This window comes from Chionomys nivalis, chromosome 3 (genome assembly GCF_950005125.1).
Source record: "Chionomys nivalis chromosome 3, mChiNiv1.1, whole genome shotgun sequence".
Taxonomy (NCBI): Eukaryota; Metazoa; Chordata; class Mammalia; order Rodentia; family Cricetidae; genus Chionomys; species Chionomys nivalis.
This window is the reverse complement of record NC_080088.1, coordinates 30,722,132-30,738,232: the sequence shown is the minus strand read 5'-3', so window position 1 is coordinate 30,738,232 and position 16,101 is coordinate 30,722,132. Positions and strand designations below refer to the sequence as shown.

The 16,101-nt window shown below is 32.7% G+C and overlaps 1 protein-coding gene across 1 annotated transcript in view; it reads right to left on the bottom strand.

The window, feature by feature from the left end:
* Window positions 1-989: 989 nt before the first annotated feature.
* Window positions 990-16,101, bottom strand: part of Cadm2 (cell adhesion molecule 2) — a gene marked incomplete at its 5' end in the record, with an annotated part of 279,743 nt that continues 264,631 nt past the window's right edge. Inside the window, 2 exons of the mRNA XM_057763908.1 lie at window positions 990-8,670; window positions 9,811-9,936. Coding sequence (XP_057619891.1) covers window positions 8,552-8,670; window positions 9,811-9,936 — 245 coding nt within the window. The remainder of the gene's footprint in view (window positions 8,671-9,810; window positions 9,937-16,101) is intronic.

The following is a 16,101-nucleotide window of genomic DNA, read 5'->3' as shown; positions in this document are numbered from 1 at the left end:
TTTTAAAAGTAAGCTTAAAAAACACACAGAAAAATATTAAGTGTGTTTAAGATTATACACAGTGTTTGGAAGATGAGTTTATGTTTTTGTTTTTAGTTTTCTTCAACTTTAAAAATTGTTTAAAATGTACTGTTTTATAAACTACTGGATTCATCTATCTTTTACCTCCAACATAATAATATCAAAAATGTAAAAAATAAGTATTGTTTGGAAGGATAAACTTATTGCATTAGTGAGTTTTGAAGGTCAAAGCATAAACTATTGTGTTCGGCTTTTTGGTGTAGTTCATGGTGTAGACTAATTTGACCTATAGGAAGTGTTTGTTCTTAGGTAACCTTTCGATTAAACAATATGCAACCTAAAGTAGCATTGAATGGTATTTAAATACAAGTATAGAATTCTTTTCCCCTTTAACTTTCTTAAGTTTCCAAAAACTAGGGACATGTAAATATCTAAAACTTTACCAAGTTATATGGTTGAAATACTTTTTAGAATGTAACTATTCCTAGAATGTTTCAGTTTCAAAGCACATCTTCTTATATACATTAACATTTTCTTTGAATTTTTCATATAGCAAAGCTTCTCATGTACCAAAACCATTATGGAACTAAGAAAATGTGAATTGACAAATATTCTTTGTGAACTGTATTGTAAATTACTAGTTTGAAAATTTGAATTCATAATGCTATGAAAACTTTAAGAATAAATTTGCCATTATGACAAGTTTATCCAGTTGGGAAACTTAGATATCATATGCCTTATGGGTGTGGAGCTCACATGGATGGTTATGCTAGGCATCACTAAAAATTACTTTTATAAATATTTCCTTGTAAATCGCCTTATTTTCTTTCAGATATGTGGTATATGATCTTTAAGAAAGTTTCAAATTTCCATATATTTCATGCCTTCTTTTGCTGGAAAAATATAAATAAGAATAATATGACATGTCATTTAATAAAAATAAACCAGATACAAAATCTTGCCTTGTATTTACAGACAAATTTTAATGGAATATTTCATGGTCCAACACAAATATCAGACCCAATGGCACTAATTCTTGTACAGCCTTTGGCTTACCCTGTATAACAAAATCTGTTATTTAAAGTAGACTACAAAATACCTCATGGTAAGTGAACTTCCAAAGACACAAAGAAAATCTTCCATAAATTTAAAAGCTTATCTCAAATTCTTATTGTTATAAGCTTAGGATGTATATAAGGTTAATTGCATTATCTTAGGTAGTTGAAATATATTGGTTAGAGTATGGAATTAAAAAGAAATTGTTTTATATATTTTTGTTTCTGTTCCTAGTCAACATTAATAAACACAAATAAGTGAATGTAAAATTACCTTTAAAAAATTTTGAATGTTGGCAATCTCAAACAAAATTCTTTATGTCAGTGACACTTTTTTAACCCTTAGCCAGCATATTACAAGGTTCATACATTTCAAGGAGTAATGATTAAATGCTATATCAGCAAGATAACACTTATTTTTAAGTAGCTCTCATTTTTTGAAAGTTCCCTTTAGAAATTTACAAGTTGTATGTCATTGAGGAAACTTAAAAATGAATGGATATGATATGCAATCAATAAAAGTATTCAACATAATGTATTTAGCAGACCAGAGTATGTTCCACATCTCTTGTCACCTTTCACTGGAGAAAAGAGAGTTCGTTTTCTCAGTGTCTGCTTTCAAGACTAAAATGCACTAAAAGAAGAAACAGTTCAGTAATGTCCAACAGATAACTAAAATTCAAATTTTATTTTTTTTCCATATTTATCAGACAACTTTTTCTGAGGAGACGTTACTGAAAGGATGGAGTGTAAATGGGAACCCTGTAGGCATGTTTATAAGAGTTGTACATGACATATTTAAGTGCCACTCAGTACACATTGAATACTTTGTAAGTATATAGGCATATCAACATGCAAGTGTCATGTACTTAATATTACAATATGCATTTTGTTTTGTGAAAATGATTAGAGTAGATTCAATAATTGTGTTTGTTTTCTGTGCGATATGTTTCATTTTGGTGGATCTTCTTTACAGCGCAGAATATATTTTAATGTTGTCATAAGTATACCCTTCCAAAAGATATGGGTTTCATGTCATATAAATAGAAGCTTTGAAGCTACAGTTCTGGGAACACCTGCATTTCTGGACACTGTTTTCAGAGATAAGTCTTTAAATTTTTTTAATATGGTAAACTTGTTGCAAAGTTGTTGACACCGAAATACTTATGATAGGAATGGAGCTTTCTTTAAGGAATATTTATGGTAGAATAAAAAGCTAAACAACCAATTCACAAATATTGATAAGAACTCAAAATGAAGAAAAGAGATGTCATTCCAAACACAGAAATCCTTGGGTCACTACTCAGTTGCATCATTGAATCTACACCACGTACAGTGAGTACAGAGAAATAAGTTTGTAAAAAGATCAAAATGTTACATATTTATAAGGAGCAATATTACTAGCTTTGAAAAAGTCTAGACCGCTTTCCGTCCTACTTATGAGATTCAGTCAACACACCAGAACCACAGAGAAAAGCAAAGAGGAGAAATATAACAGCTCTGTTTACATTTTGTACTTGTCCTTAACCGATTAGTGACTACTGCTTTCAACCATTATATTTATTGCGCATGACTCACTATCAGCAAATATAAAAACGTGTCTACTAGGATCATGTACAAGGGAAAGCATCTAAAGAAAGAAAGCATTTGAGGTTTGACAGTACTGTGTGTTCGTGTAATGCTGCATTTCATGCTGCACTTAAAAGTCCATGTAGGAATCGCTACTGCTTTGACCCTGGATGTGGAAAAAGTGCTTAAGTGCTGAGCCCTGGTAGATTTTTCTTGTGCCCCTGCAATGGTCACTTGTCTTTTAACTTAACATCTTTGAAATATACAGCATATTTCCAAGGGGGTATAGTGTTTTCTTTACATCTTTTTCACATTTGGGCCCATTTTCTCCAAAATAATCACACATTTCATATATATATACATATATATGTATATATACATATATATGGAAAAGATGGTAAAGAGTAAACCAAACATTATTCATAACATAACCACATAACATAGAAACATCTTACTTTAACTTCAAGCGAATTTATAGATTCACTATCATAATTTCATAAATTTATGTAATCCATTTTTCCTAAAGGAAAATACGCTCATAAAATGGCATTTTATTTTAACATATTTAAATTACACCATTGAAAAGTTCATGTCATGCCTAGGCAGAAAAAGTGGGCTTTTGAGGCAATATTTTTAATTATTTGGGGTTATTTGTTCATAAAGAGGCAGTTTTAAAATACTTATTTTTTGTTTATATAGAGAACACTTCTCTGGAAATTAAATCATATACATGATTTATACTTAACACACAGCATTGAATTTCAATAAATTGTTGCACTTTAAAAATAAAATCAAATATCATTGGATTGCAAATCGTTGCCATCAAATCACTTTTAAAAAGTTACAATTACATAACAGCAAAATAGTAGCTAGGCATGGAAAGAACTGTCCTCACCAAGTTTTCATATTTTACTTATATTAACTTAATGATAGAGAAGTTAAACAAACACATATCCATACACCATAGAATACACTACAAGAAGTTGGCTTTTGAGATTTCCCAGGGAGTGGGGAGTGCATTGTTATGAGAGTCCCAAAATGATTCTTCCTGGGATATCTTGTAAATATTTACTTCCTCTATTTATATTGAAGTATCATAGCCCATGTTAAAAGCGAGAGGTAGAAGAATTATTGTTAAGTATGCATGGCAGAGAAATTACCAGCTATATCCAATAACTATTGCATTCAGTAGTAATCTTAATACACAAAAATGCTGATGATTTTAGAACCCATTCATATAGACTGTCCCCTTAAACTCTCTTTATTATCTTGCTACTTTCAATCCACTGCCTTTGGAAGGGTAGAAAGAAGTGCAAAGGGCTTGTTTGGGTTGTGATAAGGAACAAAGGAGAGTATTAAAGAGAGAATTTCCCCATTAAAATATAGTGACTTTAACTTCTAAATATATCCTATGTTCTTTGAATAAATTTGTACTAATAAACAAAGTACTTCAATCTATTAAAGCACATACATTTCAAAGAAAGCTCAAGAATGTCAAATTCGATTAGAAATGAATTAAAGATTAAAATCCATGTCATTTCATTCTCTGCATTAATGTTGAACACTAAAGCAAACAAATTTCCTTTGTTAACTCAATAATTATGTAGGAAAAATATAACTTGCTGTTGTTAGTGCTTTAATATTTTAGAGGTGAATTAGAAAACTCTTGGATCTTATTTAAAGTATCTTAAATCCCTTTGCATTAAGTATCCAGCAATAGAATTACAGATATTGCACTGAGTATATTTCAATATTGCCAATGTGTATTTCAAAACAAATTATATTATCTACACTAAGATTTCCTCTTTCCCAGAATTCAAAATGCATATTATAATTACATGGGTTTCCGACATCCATACACAGCTAGTACAAGATACTTACATGCACATACACTGTAGTTACCTATATTTTGCATAGTTTTTAGTGTGTACTTTGTGCCACTTAACAACAAGCATTACTCATCAAGAATTTTCTTTAGGGTTTTTACTTACTTCAGTTGCGATCACTGATTAATCATTTCATTTCTTTTTCGTATTCATCACAGATTACCATTTGCTAAAGGAAATAAAATTGGGCATTTCCAAAGTTTCTGGGACTAAAATACCATGGAAAGGTTGTAGTACAAAATGAAGATTCTTGTGTTTTTTTTTCCACAATTGGAAAACTGTGGGATTTTAAATTTTTAATTTTTAAAATTTTGTTTATTTCCAAAAGGAGCAGAAGGAAAAGCATTTTCAATGTGCCCACTGGTAACACTTTGCAATAAGTGGCACTAAATCACACAATAACTGCTATGTTACATGGAAGAGCCATTACTGTCAAACAGCTGCTGTACATGTGCCTATATGGAATCTCAATGCTGCTACAGTCATGAGTACATAATTACAAGTGAACCTGTCTTTTTAATTGAATATTTATATATTTTTTTTTACAAAAAACGAACAACAACAGCAACAAAAAAACAAACAAAATAAATGAGGTGTTAGCTTCTTTGCCAAAATCAGGAAAGTTGCTTTTCTTTCTCTATTTGTTGGTTTAATTGTAGAGTTTCTATGAAAGACTAAACATCTTTAATGAAATCATCCAGTTTCTAGATTAAGTCCCAATATCAGGTTTCTTAAATTGCTTCTTGTAATTTCTGGTAAAAGAAAAGAAGTTGGAATCTCTTTCTCTGTCTTTGTTTTAATATCTCTTCTCATGAATACACACACATACATTCACACACACTCACACACACAAACATGCACACATATGCATGTACACACAAACATATGCACTCACGTGTGCACACACGCACGCACACACACACACACCAATCTTCCAATGCGGTATTTTGTCTTTACTATTGCAGCCAGAAACTTTTCCTTCCCCTCCCTCCCCTCACCCCCAGTTTTGGTCACCATTCTTCCCAGGACATTGAAAAAGGAAAAGAAGACAAGAAGAATGTTGGTTCAATGTTTCTGATGGAGGAAAATAAATGCACACTGTAAACATTTCTGGCAGAGAGGAACTTCTTTTTTTAACGAATGATGCTCTGAGTCTTTGAGGAGTATGTGCACACAGTTCTTCTACCATGTCCCCTACCTACTGAACTCCCTTAACAGAGACAGAAAGTGGCTCCATGTGCATGCGACTGTGCATATTTCAGGCTTCTCAGCTGACATGCGTCCAATTTAGAAATCCTATCACAATATTTTATTTGCTGGAATGGGGAATGCCCAGAATTCTTGTAACTTATTTCCTTTAGTGAAAAGCAAATAACCTTTCAATATAGAAAAGTATAACTCCATCACTTTTTTTCCAGGACAGGAAATGATATTGAATCAAAACTAGCTATATTTAATGGAAAACCATTTGATAAGAGCCCAGAAATTTTATCTGCCAGTGGTTTTCTTTTTACAAATTCTAATGGGTATATTTCTTGGAAGGGTTAAAAGAGTCAAATGTCTTAAAAGGCAAAGAATTTTGGACTTCTAATTTTACAGTGCTATAAATAATGATTGTGTTATTTAGGTAACGATTTTAGCAGTTGGAGCCAAGTAGAATACAGATGAAAAAGGATGTAAATACAGCATCGATGAAGAGTAGCAATTTTGCAAATGTATCCTGAAATTAGGCTTTAAATAGTAATTGATGATGCAGTTATACAACGTACTTAGCAATAAGAACCTTTCCATTTTGTACTAACAGGATGAATTTTGCTGTGTGGAGTCTTTCTAAAGATTATGCATTGAAAGATATGAGCAGTTTATAGACCTATTCTAGTTTCAATGTGTCTAGAGGCACCTACCTGATTCTCTCAAACTACCATACTATATTAACATATTATTGCATTTTTCCACAGATGGTATGGAGTGAACTGTAAAAACAAGCATGCAATCACATCAATGCAGACTTATTTCCTTAAAATGTCATACTGTATATGATTTATTATGTTAACACTCAACCACATCATATTATTTATGTTCTGTATATTTTGAAAAAGTGCTGCTTGACTGACATCGTCCTTTTTCTTTTGTAATAAATCAACAAGATAAATGCTACACAATTAAAAAAAATCTTGGATTTTCTAACATTTTCCTTGAAAGTTTGATACTTTTCTGATAAATAATCTAACATACAGCACCCTTGTCTTCTATTAGATATTAACACAGGATGTTGTATTCAGTCATTCTTGTTCCCTCCAAATAAATTCCAAGGTATTGTTAAAACTCTAGGCCATCACGCTGTTAGACATCACTAGTACAGCTACCATATTGTAATATTTGTTTTCTTCTTAAAGGTGAAATGTTTGCAAATGGGAAAGTAATTTTTTAATCTAACTGGATTTTATTCTTTAGCTGCTAATAAATATAATGAAAACTATTCTAGCAATATTATATTTCACCCAAAGAAATAAGACTTTATATTGACTCTGTATCATATTTAAGATTACAGAATTTCATAATAGTTCAATACACCAAAATTTCAAAATAATCCAGAGAAAGAGACTTTCACCTTGGAGTTAAGAGCATGGCAGGGATTTTCTATCACTCACTGTTTCATAAGTTTGTACCTCACAGAATGCATAGACAGGAATTTAATATAAAGAATTAGTTCATTTATACAGAAGACATATCCTAAATACTTCCTTTTTGGCAAATCAACATAGTTAAGCAGCAATTAAACTGCCAAATTAAAATGTGTAAGTTTTTTTTTTTTTATCAAACTAAGAGTTTGTTTTTAGGTTATTATTCAACTGTGGTTGTGATTTAAAACCTGAGGCTGTGCACTGGTTGTTAGCTTAAAATTACCTTTCCTTGTAACATTGTGCTTCCATTGTATAACAAATAAAAATTAACAAGAACTAGAAAAATCTGTTGTTGACAGTGCTAGGACATACAGACAAAAATACTAATATATGTTATCTACTTATAATATCAGTTTAAGTAATATCTAAAGGGATATAATGGACATTAGAAAATGCGTACTTATGACCGAATAACCTACAGCCAAAAAAGTTAAATATGTATCAAATAATGTTTGATTGGATTTATTATATGCACTATATACAGATACTAAAATGTCTCAAAATTGTGCCCTATTTCAGTTTTGTTTAGGCAGGTGAATCCTTAGGAGCAAATAAATTATAAAATCAAATAGAGAAATGAATGAAATCTTTATGATTCCCAAAGCAGTTAAATGTTTGTAATAATTTATTGGGAAATGAAGCTACAATAACCTAATGGTAGGATCTATATAATAATATAAGGTGTCATGTCATGATTATAATCCATACACAAGGTGCCTGTATCAAACACTAAATTTTAAAATAGCAACTTGATACAGTATTACCAGTATAATCTCAAACATTCCAGAAACTACACTACACTGTCTTCATTTTGTGTTTTCTAGGGCATATGTTTCCACAACATGTTATCTTTGAAGATAGACAAGCAGAAAACATAGTTTGTAAACCTCTAATCTTTCATTAAACGTAAGCACGTTAGGCCATTACCTAATCCTGTGACTTGTGAAAACTGTTCAATGAATTCTAGGACCTAAAGGAAAACAAATGTAGGGGTGGGACTCTGCATACATTTCTTCAGTGTATAAAAACAACTCAATATCATGATCCAGCGAGATGATTAACATTGTTAAGGCTGTATATTCAAGCACTGTATGTTAAAAGAGCAATGGTGTAAAATTTAGGCAATAAGAAATGTCCTGCATTATGGATGGTACAGTAATTAAAAGATGATGCTTTCAACTGCTGATTGTTGGTTTACACTGGCTACTGAGAGCAGTACAGTATGGGTGTTAATCAAAGTAGTAGAGAATGCTTGGAATGGTTTTTGAAAGATGGTTTGCCAGTTTTCTCCAGCAGTCAGCCTGGTAGGTAAAACTCAGAGCATGTGGCCCGAATTTTAAATGAAATACTCTTTTTTCTCTTCAGCGTTGACTTGGCTGCCTTCAGCATTGATAATGGCCGTGTCGGCATCTGGTGCATCTTCAGCTCCTTTAGCTTCGTTTGTTAGATATGTTCCTGTGGAAATGGAAAGAAAATGTTGTTAGTTCCGGAGGTCTAATCAAATAACTGGCATCGAAGATATATTTACTTACGAGTAAAAAGCCGCACAATTTCAACTTCTAAACGTCTATCCTGTTTCTTTTTCTCATTTCCTAGGAGAAGTGTTTCAAGCAAAACTGCAGTGCACTTATTTAAAGGCAAGAGGGAGTCTTCAATGACTAGTATTTAATTTTGAATTCTTGATGATTGATAAAACCGTAAAGGAAGCTCAGCTAAAACAATCAGTGCCACTTACTAAGATGTATGCAGTCAATGGTCATCTTAAATGCTTACATTTATTTTTTGTTTATTCAGAACTGAGCTACCAAAACAGACAAACTAAAAATAAACATAAAAACTCAAAAGTTGAAAAATAACAAAACGAAACAAACAAACAAAAAAGCTCAGAAAAATAATAGAAACTGTTTTGAATTGTCCAAATACTCCTGGGCATGAAAAATCATACTGAACTATGTCAATAAAGTTTAGATTGGATGATTATACAAATAAAAATAAAATGTATAACAGTTTAATTAGAATACTTTGTACTAAACACAATTTTCTGACTAATAAGGCTACGTGTATTCCCATACACTTATAAACAAATCTTTTAACCAAATATTTGGAGTTAAATTTTATCTCTACAAATGTACTACCTTCCTTCAAGTTTTGTTTAGTTTTTTTTTTTTAAACTCAGAATTAGATTGGTGCAGTTAAATAACATTTAGACAATGACCAGAGTTTCCAACGTGAGCCACTGGTTCAGGGGGAAGAACATAAAGATAGTTTTCTCTCTCACTGAAATATGACTAAAAATGTCTGATGGTCTTGTTTAAGGAAATATTTAAATTGATTGATTTTCTACTGTTAAAGGTAGCACAGCATTTACTAGTAATACAATTAATGTTAATAAGATTATTTTTAAAGTATTTGAAATATCAATTACCATCACTTCACTGCAATGATTTAGAATTTATGTCTCCAAATCCCTCCTCCTTTCTAGATTCTTGCCTCCACTCATGTCATAAACATATGTGGCTATAGATTTCAGAAAAATATTAGTTTCCAAGCCTTTTAAAATCAAAGCTAAGAGAGCCTTCTTTTACTATTACTCACCTTTATGTCTTGCCAGATATCGGCCAAGCAGAAAAATGGAACACAGTGTGACAAACACAACTACAGCCACTATTCCTCCTATGAGAGCATGATCAGGGCCGTTCTGGCCAGCCAGAGAATTAGGATCTAGAAGAGAGCATGGAACACTGTTTAGGCAGTCTGTTGCTTTCTCCTTAAACACACATCTAGAACTAGAATGAGTCATTTTGAAATAGCATATTTCTATTAAAATTAAGTTGTATTACTGTATATTATTTCAATCATTCCATCAACAAATACTGTTTGTGCAGCTACAGCATATGAATCACCTGGGGAAATAAGACTGGACAAATTAATAAGTTTACCATTGACCTTATATTTTAAGGAAAAAGACAGTATGGATCAAATATATGCTTACCAGCTTGTTCAGTTATATATTTTTTACTTGATAGTCCCATTTATTAGTATATATGTATATGTCAATTTCTATATAGATGAGGAAAATCCGAATGTACCATTTTAAAATAAGATTAAAATCTGGGGTTTAATAATTTGAAATTTTTCATGATACATGTAATATTTAAAACTCTGAAAATTGATACTTTCTCTAAAGAAGTCTTAAAAGAAATCCAACAATAATACTTTGGGGAACTCAACTTTCAAAATCTAGACAGTCATAACAAATAATTTCATCAGAGAAAACTGAGGAGGAATGAAAAGAACGATCTGGGAGAAGACACTGTGTGCTTGATGAAAGAGAGTATTAAGCTTTGGTGACAGGGTTACACTCCTGTCACATGCTGACAGATGGCGAAAGGCGAATAAACACCAGTGAGGATTAAGTGTTCATCGGATTTGTGGTTTTAGAAAAAGTGACTAGAAAAAAAATTAACAGAAACCTTTTACATTATGCTCTTAATAGGGGTATGCTGGAAAGAAATAAACCAGAAAAAGAATAAAAAGATCAAAAGAAAAAAAAACAAATCTAGATGTTTGTGCACTCAAATGTTTAAAATTGCCAATTATGACATTCATGCAACAAGGAACAAATCTCAATGAAACTCTGAGTAAGAAACTGCTTTAAGGTTCAGCTTTATGGCAAAGATCAAATAAGCATGTGCTTCTCCGTCCACAGCCGGCTTCTTGCCAAGATCCTCTTGTGTTTTTTTTTTTTTTTTGTACTTTAGAGGTAGGATCCAGAGGTAGGAGAAAGACAACAAATAACTTTTGACTGGCACTAATGGTTTAAAATAAATAAATAAAGACTCTAAGAGTAGGGGAGAAACGTGTATCTGACAACTAGATTTAAACGTGTGATATTTAATGGAACCAGTGTCCTGTCAAAGAATCATATCCAGACAAAACTAACAACCTGTGTTTAAAACTTCAAACAACCTACAGATCCCTCAACACTATGAACGGAAGAAATGGAATGTAAAAGCTGTGCAGGCCTGATGGAGGTCATATTTCCCAGCACCTACTGCAAGTGCCATCATGGAAGAGAGCCTTACAGGTGGAAAGCAAAGAAGAAACACCACCGTCAAAGCTAAAGTGTATTCTGATACTATTCTGTCATGCTTTGTAAGAACTTTCCATTTTCCTCTTATTTTCAAGTGTGAGGAGTGTTAATTAAGAAGGGATACCATCGTACTGGCTTTGTGGGAGCCTAGGCAGTTTGGATGCTCACCTTACTAGACCTGGATGGAGGTGGGTGGTCCTTGGACTTCCCAAAGGGCAGGGAATCCGGACTACTCTTAGGGATGATGAGGGAGGGGGACTTGATGGGGGAGGGGGAGGGAAATGGGAGGTGGTGGCGGGGAGAAGGCAGAAATCTTTAATAAATAAATAAACAGATTTTAAAAAAAGAAAACAAAAAAACAAACAAAAAAAATAAAAAAAGAAGGGATACTATGCCTCTACATGGAAAAGAGAAGAGTATTTGTACACTCTTGTGCATGGACCAGAAAGGGTATTCATGCATAGCTTGTCTTAGTCAGGCCACCCTTCTGGATAACACAGCCAGCATGACAACACTGTGCATACTTAAATATCTTAGAGTTTCAGTTAAGAAGACTAGTTTTATGGGATTATAGGTTGTCTATGTGAAGAGATAGCATATTTTTTGTAAGAAAACAAAGAAGGTCACACTAAGGCAGAGATTTCTGACAACACACATTTCCTATTGCTTTTAATGCATAGAACTAAATGTTGTCTAGTCTTTCCTGATGTTGGACAGAATAATGAGATACATTTTAAATAAGGAATAAAAGATCAGAAAATATATGGTTCCCTTAATAATCTACCCAAGTGAACTAATAAGTTATATTAAATTCGAGAAATCTATTGTTATGAGTAATGTCACTTAAAGAATGAAAAAAAACAGTAGCCATTTCAACAATGTCTTATAAACTATAGCTCTTTCATAAAAATGAATAAAATAAATATATAAAAGGATAAATATCATTAAAAAGACCATCTGCCTTAAAGTGCTTGAAAGGACATATATACAAGCTAAAAATGCTTCTTTTTTTGAGACTAAGTTTGCTTATTCACAGCAAAGGACATCAAAATGGAAATGCAAAAGAGGCACAAGAGAACCAGGCAACAGACTTGGTCACCTACAAGGTGGCCCTTAACAAGTGGGGCCTCTCGGGATCTCAGTTATCCTGCCAGAACATGAATTGCTCTAGTGCCCAACCTACACACCGGGAAAAAGTTGGGGGGTGGCAAAATGGAAGAGGGGACAAATGAGGGGGTATTACGAGAAAAGAGACCTGCACTTTTGGCTGGTATTAGAAGACAGGTGGGCAACAGAGTCCACCAGGCCACCAATCTGGGGGCAAGTAAACCTGCTGGGTTACTCTGGCCCAGATGTTACGTCTCTCAACTAGGCAATCTTGTCAAGTTCATTATGTCCAGAGGTGCCCTTGTGTACAAATGAACCCCAAATAAGGAAGAAAAGCTGTGAAGGAATCTGTGTCTTGGGAATCACGCCATGTGGACTTTGTAGAGATCAAACTCACAGTTCTTTTGTATAGTATTTGCAAATTTTCATAGAAACCTTAGTTTAAATTTGTAATGTTAATCATTGAATTTATAGTTTTGCTTAGCTTCTTGTCAGTTATGGATAGCTTATAACTTTTGGGCAAAGTCTTTCATAGCACTAGTAATTATTTTATCTTAATCATCTTTATAATTTATGCAAAACATACAGCTTTCATTTCATCAAGAGTATAAATACAGATGTTCTTGGTACTTTTAATATTTTAATGATAGTTTAGATGCAGAGCTTCTTTACATCTCTCGTGGTAAAAATAGCTTTGTAAAAATTGACATTCACTATGTATTGTTAGATATGCTTTTTATTTCTCTGTCATCTGTTATAGCTAAAAGTCTCTCCTTAATTACTATTCTTAGCAACTAAAATAAGTAATGGAGGACCAGTTAAGTACCATGTGAACAATGCAGGGATGAGGGATGATGCATAATATGACATGCAAGAATATCTTATATATAGCTTTCCATTCATCTCCTACTGTCAGAAAAGTAAAAGATGAAGTGTGGCCTTCTGAAGGTCTTTACAGATAGCTAAATTTGCATTATTATTCAAAGAGATGCATCGTCTATCTTAAAAGATCATTATTTATTCTCAAGTGTTAGCTCGTGACTTTTGGCAGTTAGTCTGTGGGCATGGGAGAAAGCAAGCTTTGCCAGGTGGTACTGTCATTCTCTATGACAGGAAAATGGAAGTAATACATTTAAACTCTTTTGAGCTTAACGCCTTTCAGCTAAAGTGTTTTTATTTTTTTAATATTTTTTTGATGCTTGATAAAATGTTCTAAAGAGAAACTTATGTCAATGTTATTTAGGATTAGTAATTCTTGATATTTAAAATGTCAAAGATAACATCGCACTGTAAATTTATTTGAAATTTCAGTGTGAACAAGTCACAAACTATAAAACCTTATCTACAAAATCATGGCTGGGTATGATCACTTGGTTTCACAGGTCTTTAAAACCAATATAAATAATACCATAAACATGTATGAGTCTGTAAATCTACCACATGTATAAAAACATGTGGATTAAAATGAAATGGCAGAGCAGTGTGAAGCTCCTCTAAAGCATAAGTCAGAGAGATGTGGGTGACCAGGCTTCATGCTTCTCTACTTCATACAGGATTAAGTCCTGTGCAGGATACATTGAATCCTCCCAGATCCAGTGAAGTACTTCCTGTGGCTCAAAAGCCAGTCTTGCAATAAGGTGAATCAGTTCCCTTGTGAGATTAGCATAGAAGGTCCTCTTACTCCTTATTATAGCAAGTTTTGAAGTTGCCTTTTCCTCCCGGCCCTTCTGAGAACTGGTCTTTCTAAGTTCTTATAGAAATCAGTCTCATCACCTAATTACAGGATATTTGATGCCTTACCTATGTCAGTATAAATTCTTGACATACAAGGAACAATACAATTCCTTCCTCCACTTGTGGTTTTTAAAACCTGTTTGAAATCTCTAAGATCTTGGAACCCCTGTTCAAGTCAGCCATAATTTCCAGGTTGAAATTCTTCTACACAGTGTAAATAATGTCTCTTTGCTTCTAATTAATTTTTTTGTCTCAGTTTCTCTTAAAGGTTCAGGGAAATATTAGTACTATGTAATTTATCTGTCAATTGTTACCATCACTTTACAAACAAATTTAATTGCAATTTTATATATTTTCAGTCTAAAAAAACACTAAGGATTAAAATTTTATGTCCTTATACAAAATAATCTAAAGTTAGGCTACATTATTATTTTTATAACAAAATAAAACATTATTTAAAATAAAAACTAACTTTTAAGAGAGATTTTGATTAGCAAAAGCTTAGTAATTTTTTACATGGATGATACTGTTTACAAAAAGAGAGAGAAACTATTCATTCTAATTATTAAGCCATTTACTATTCTATGTGTGTCTTTGCACAAGTTTCTAATACTTTGAGAATTCATACAAAAATGTTATATTGATCCTTTGTAGCTATTTCTAACTCTTTCTAGATCTTCCTCCTCATCTTACCCCAAATCCATGTCTTCTTTTTAATTTTTAAAAGCAAACAGTCCAACTTGTGTTGACGTTATATTCTTAGATGTAGGGATAACTACTGAAGTGTGATCAATTTACCAGGGATCATATAAAGTAAACCTATTTCTCCTCATCCTAGAAGTCATCAAATGTCTGAGTTAGGAGAGGAGACTCTGAACATTTTCCCTGTCTATATTAGAATTCTGTATGACTTGATAGTATGCAGTTCTTAGGTAAGCAACCACAAATTCTATTACCTCATGAGTATAGTGGTCCTATTATGCTGAGATACAGTGTTTCACTGATGCCCACCGAGGCTACTGGCACTTACAATCTTTCTGCTACTTCATCAGTGATGATTCCCAAGATGTGGGGTCAAGTAATGAGGACGTATTTTGATGCAGCTTTCCAGTGACAATGATTCTCTGTACTTTGATAAATTGTGATTTTCTACTTTTGCCAGATTTTCAATCTCATCCTTAGAATATGAATAATTCTAATCATATAAGATTAACAAAGATAAATGCATGACTGCCATGAAACACCATAAAAGTATCTCAAAAATAAACATTAACTAAATGTTAGAACTATGTTACAAAAATGATGGAATAAGATGCCGAGTAGAATAATAGCTTTCCTTTTTTTGTCTCAAAAAAGAAACTCAACATCTTTGACTTACAGTGTGTGGATGGCTACTGAGAACCATGGTAAATGTCTAAATAGAAAGATGGGGAAAGTACTAATAATTTTATTATTGTAAGGTTGTTAAAAACAACACATGGAACTTTGATGAATTAGGATTAAACAAGACGATATCTTGTTGAGCTTTAAGTCTTCCAGGCCTTAGGTTATACAGGTATGTTTTGTTCATTGCACATAAGATGTTGACTCATATACTCATAATAATTTTGGATATAAAGATGAATAAACTGTGGAATATGTTTATGAAATAGTGTTTGGAAAGTATACAAGTAATGATTAATTTGACTTTCCCAGACAGCCCAGATTCTGCTCATTTTAAAAACAAGACCTGGAAACAATGAGATATTGCATCCATCCTCAGTAACCACTGCTAATGTTGCTTTACCCCATATTACATGATCTTTCCCACTCTGTATGCAAATTACAAAACTCAGTGATTACTTCTGCCATGACAACTTTAACAAAATTATTTAGCTCAAGAACTTATCCCCAGGTTCTAATTCCCACACTTAAGCATGATCGTCTTTAAAGGTATAAATCTTCATGAATAG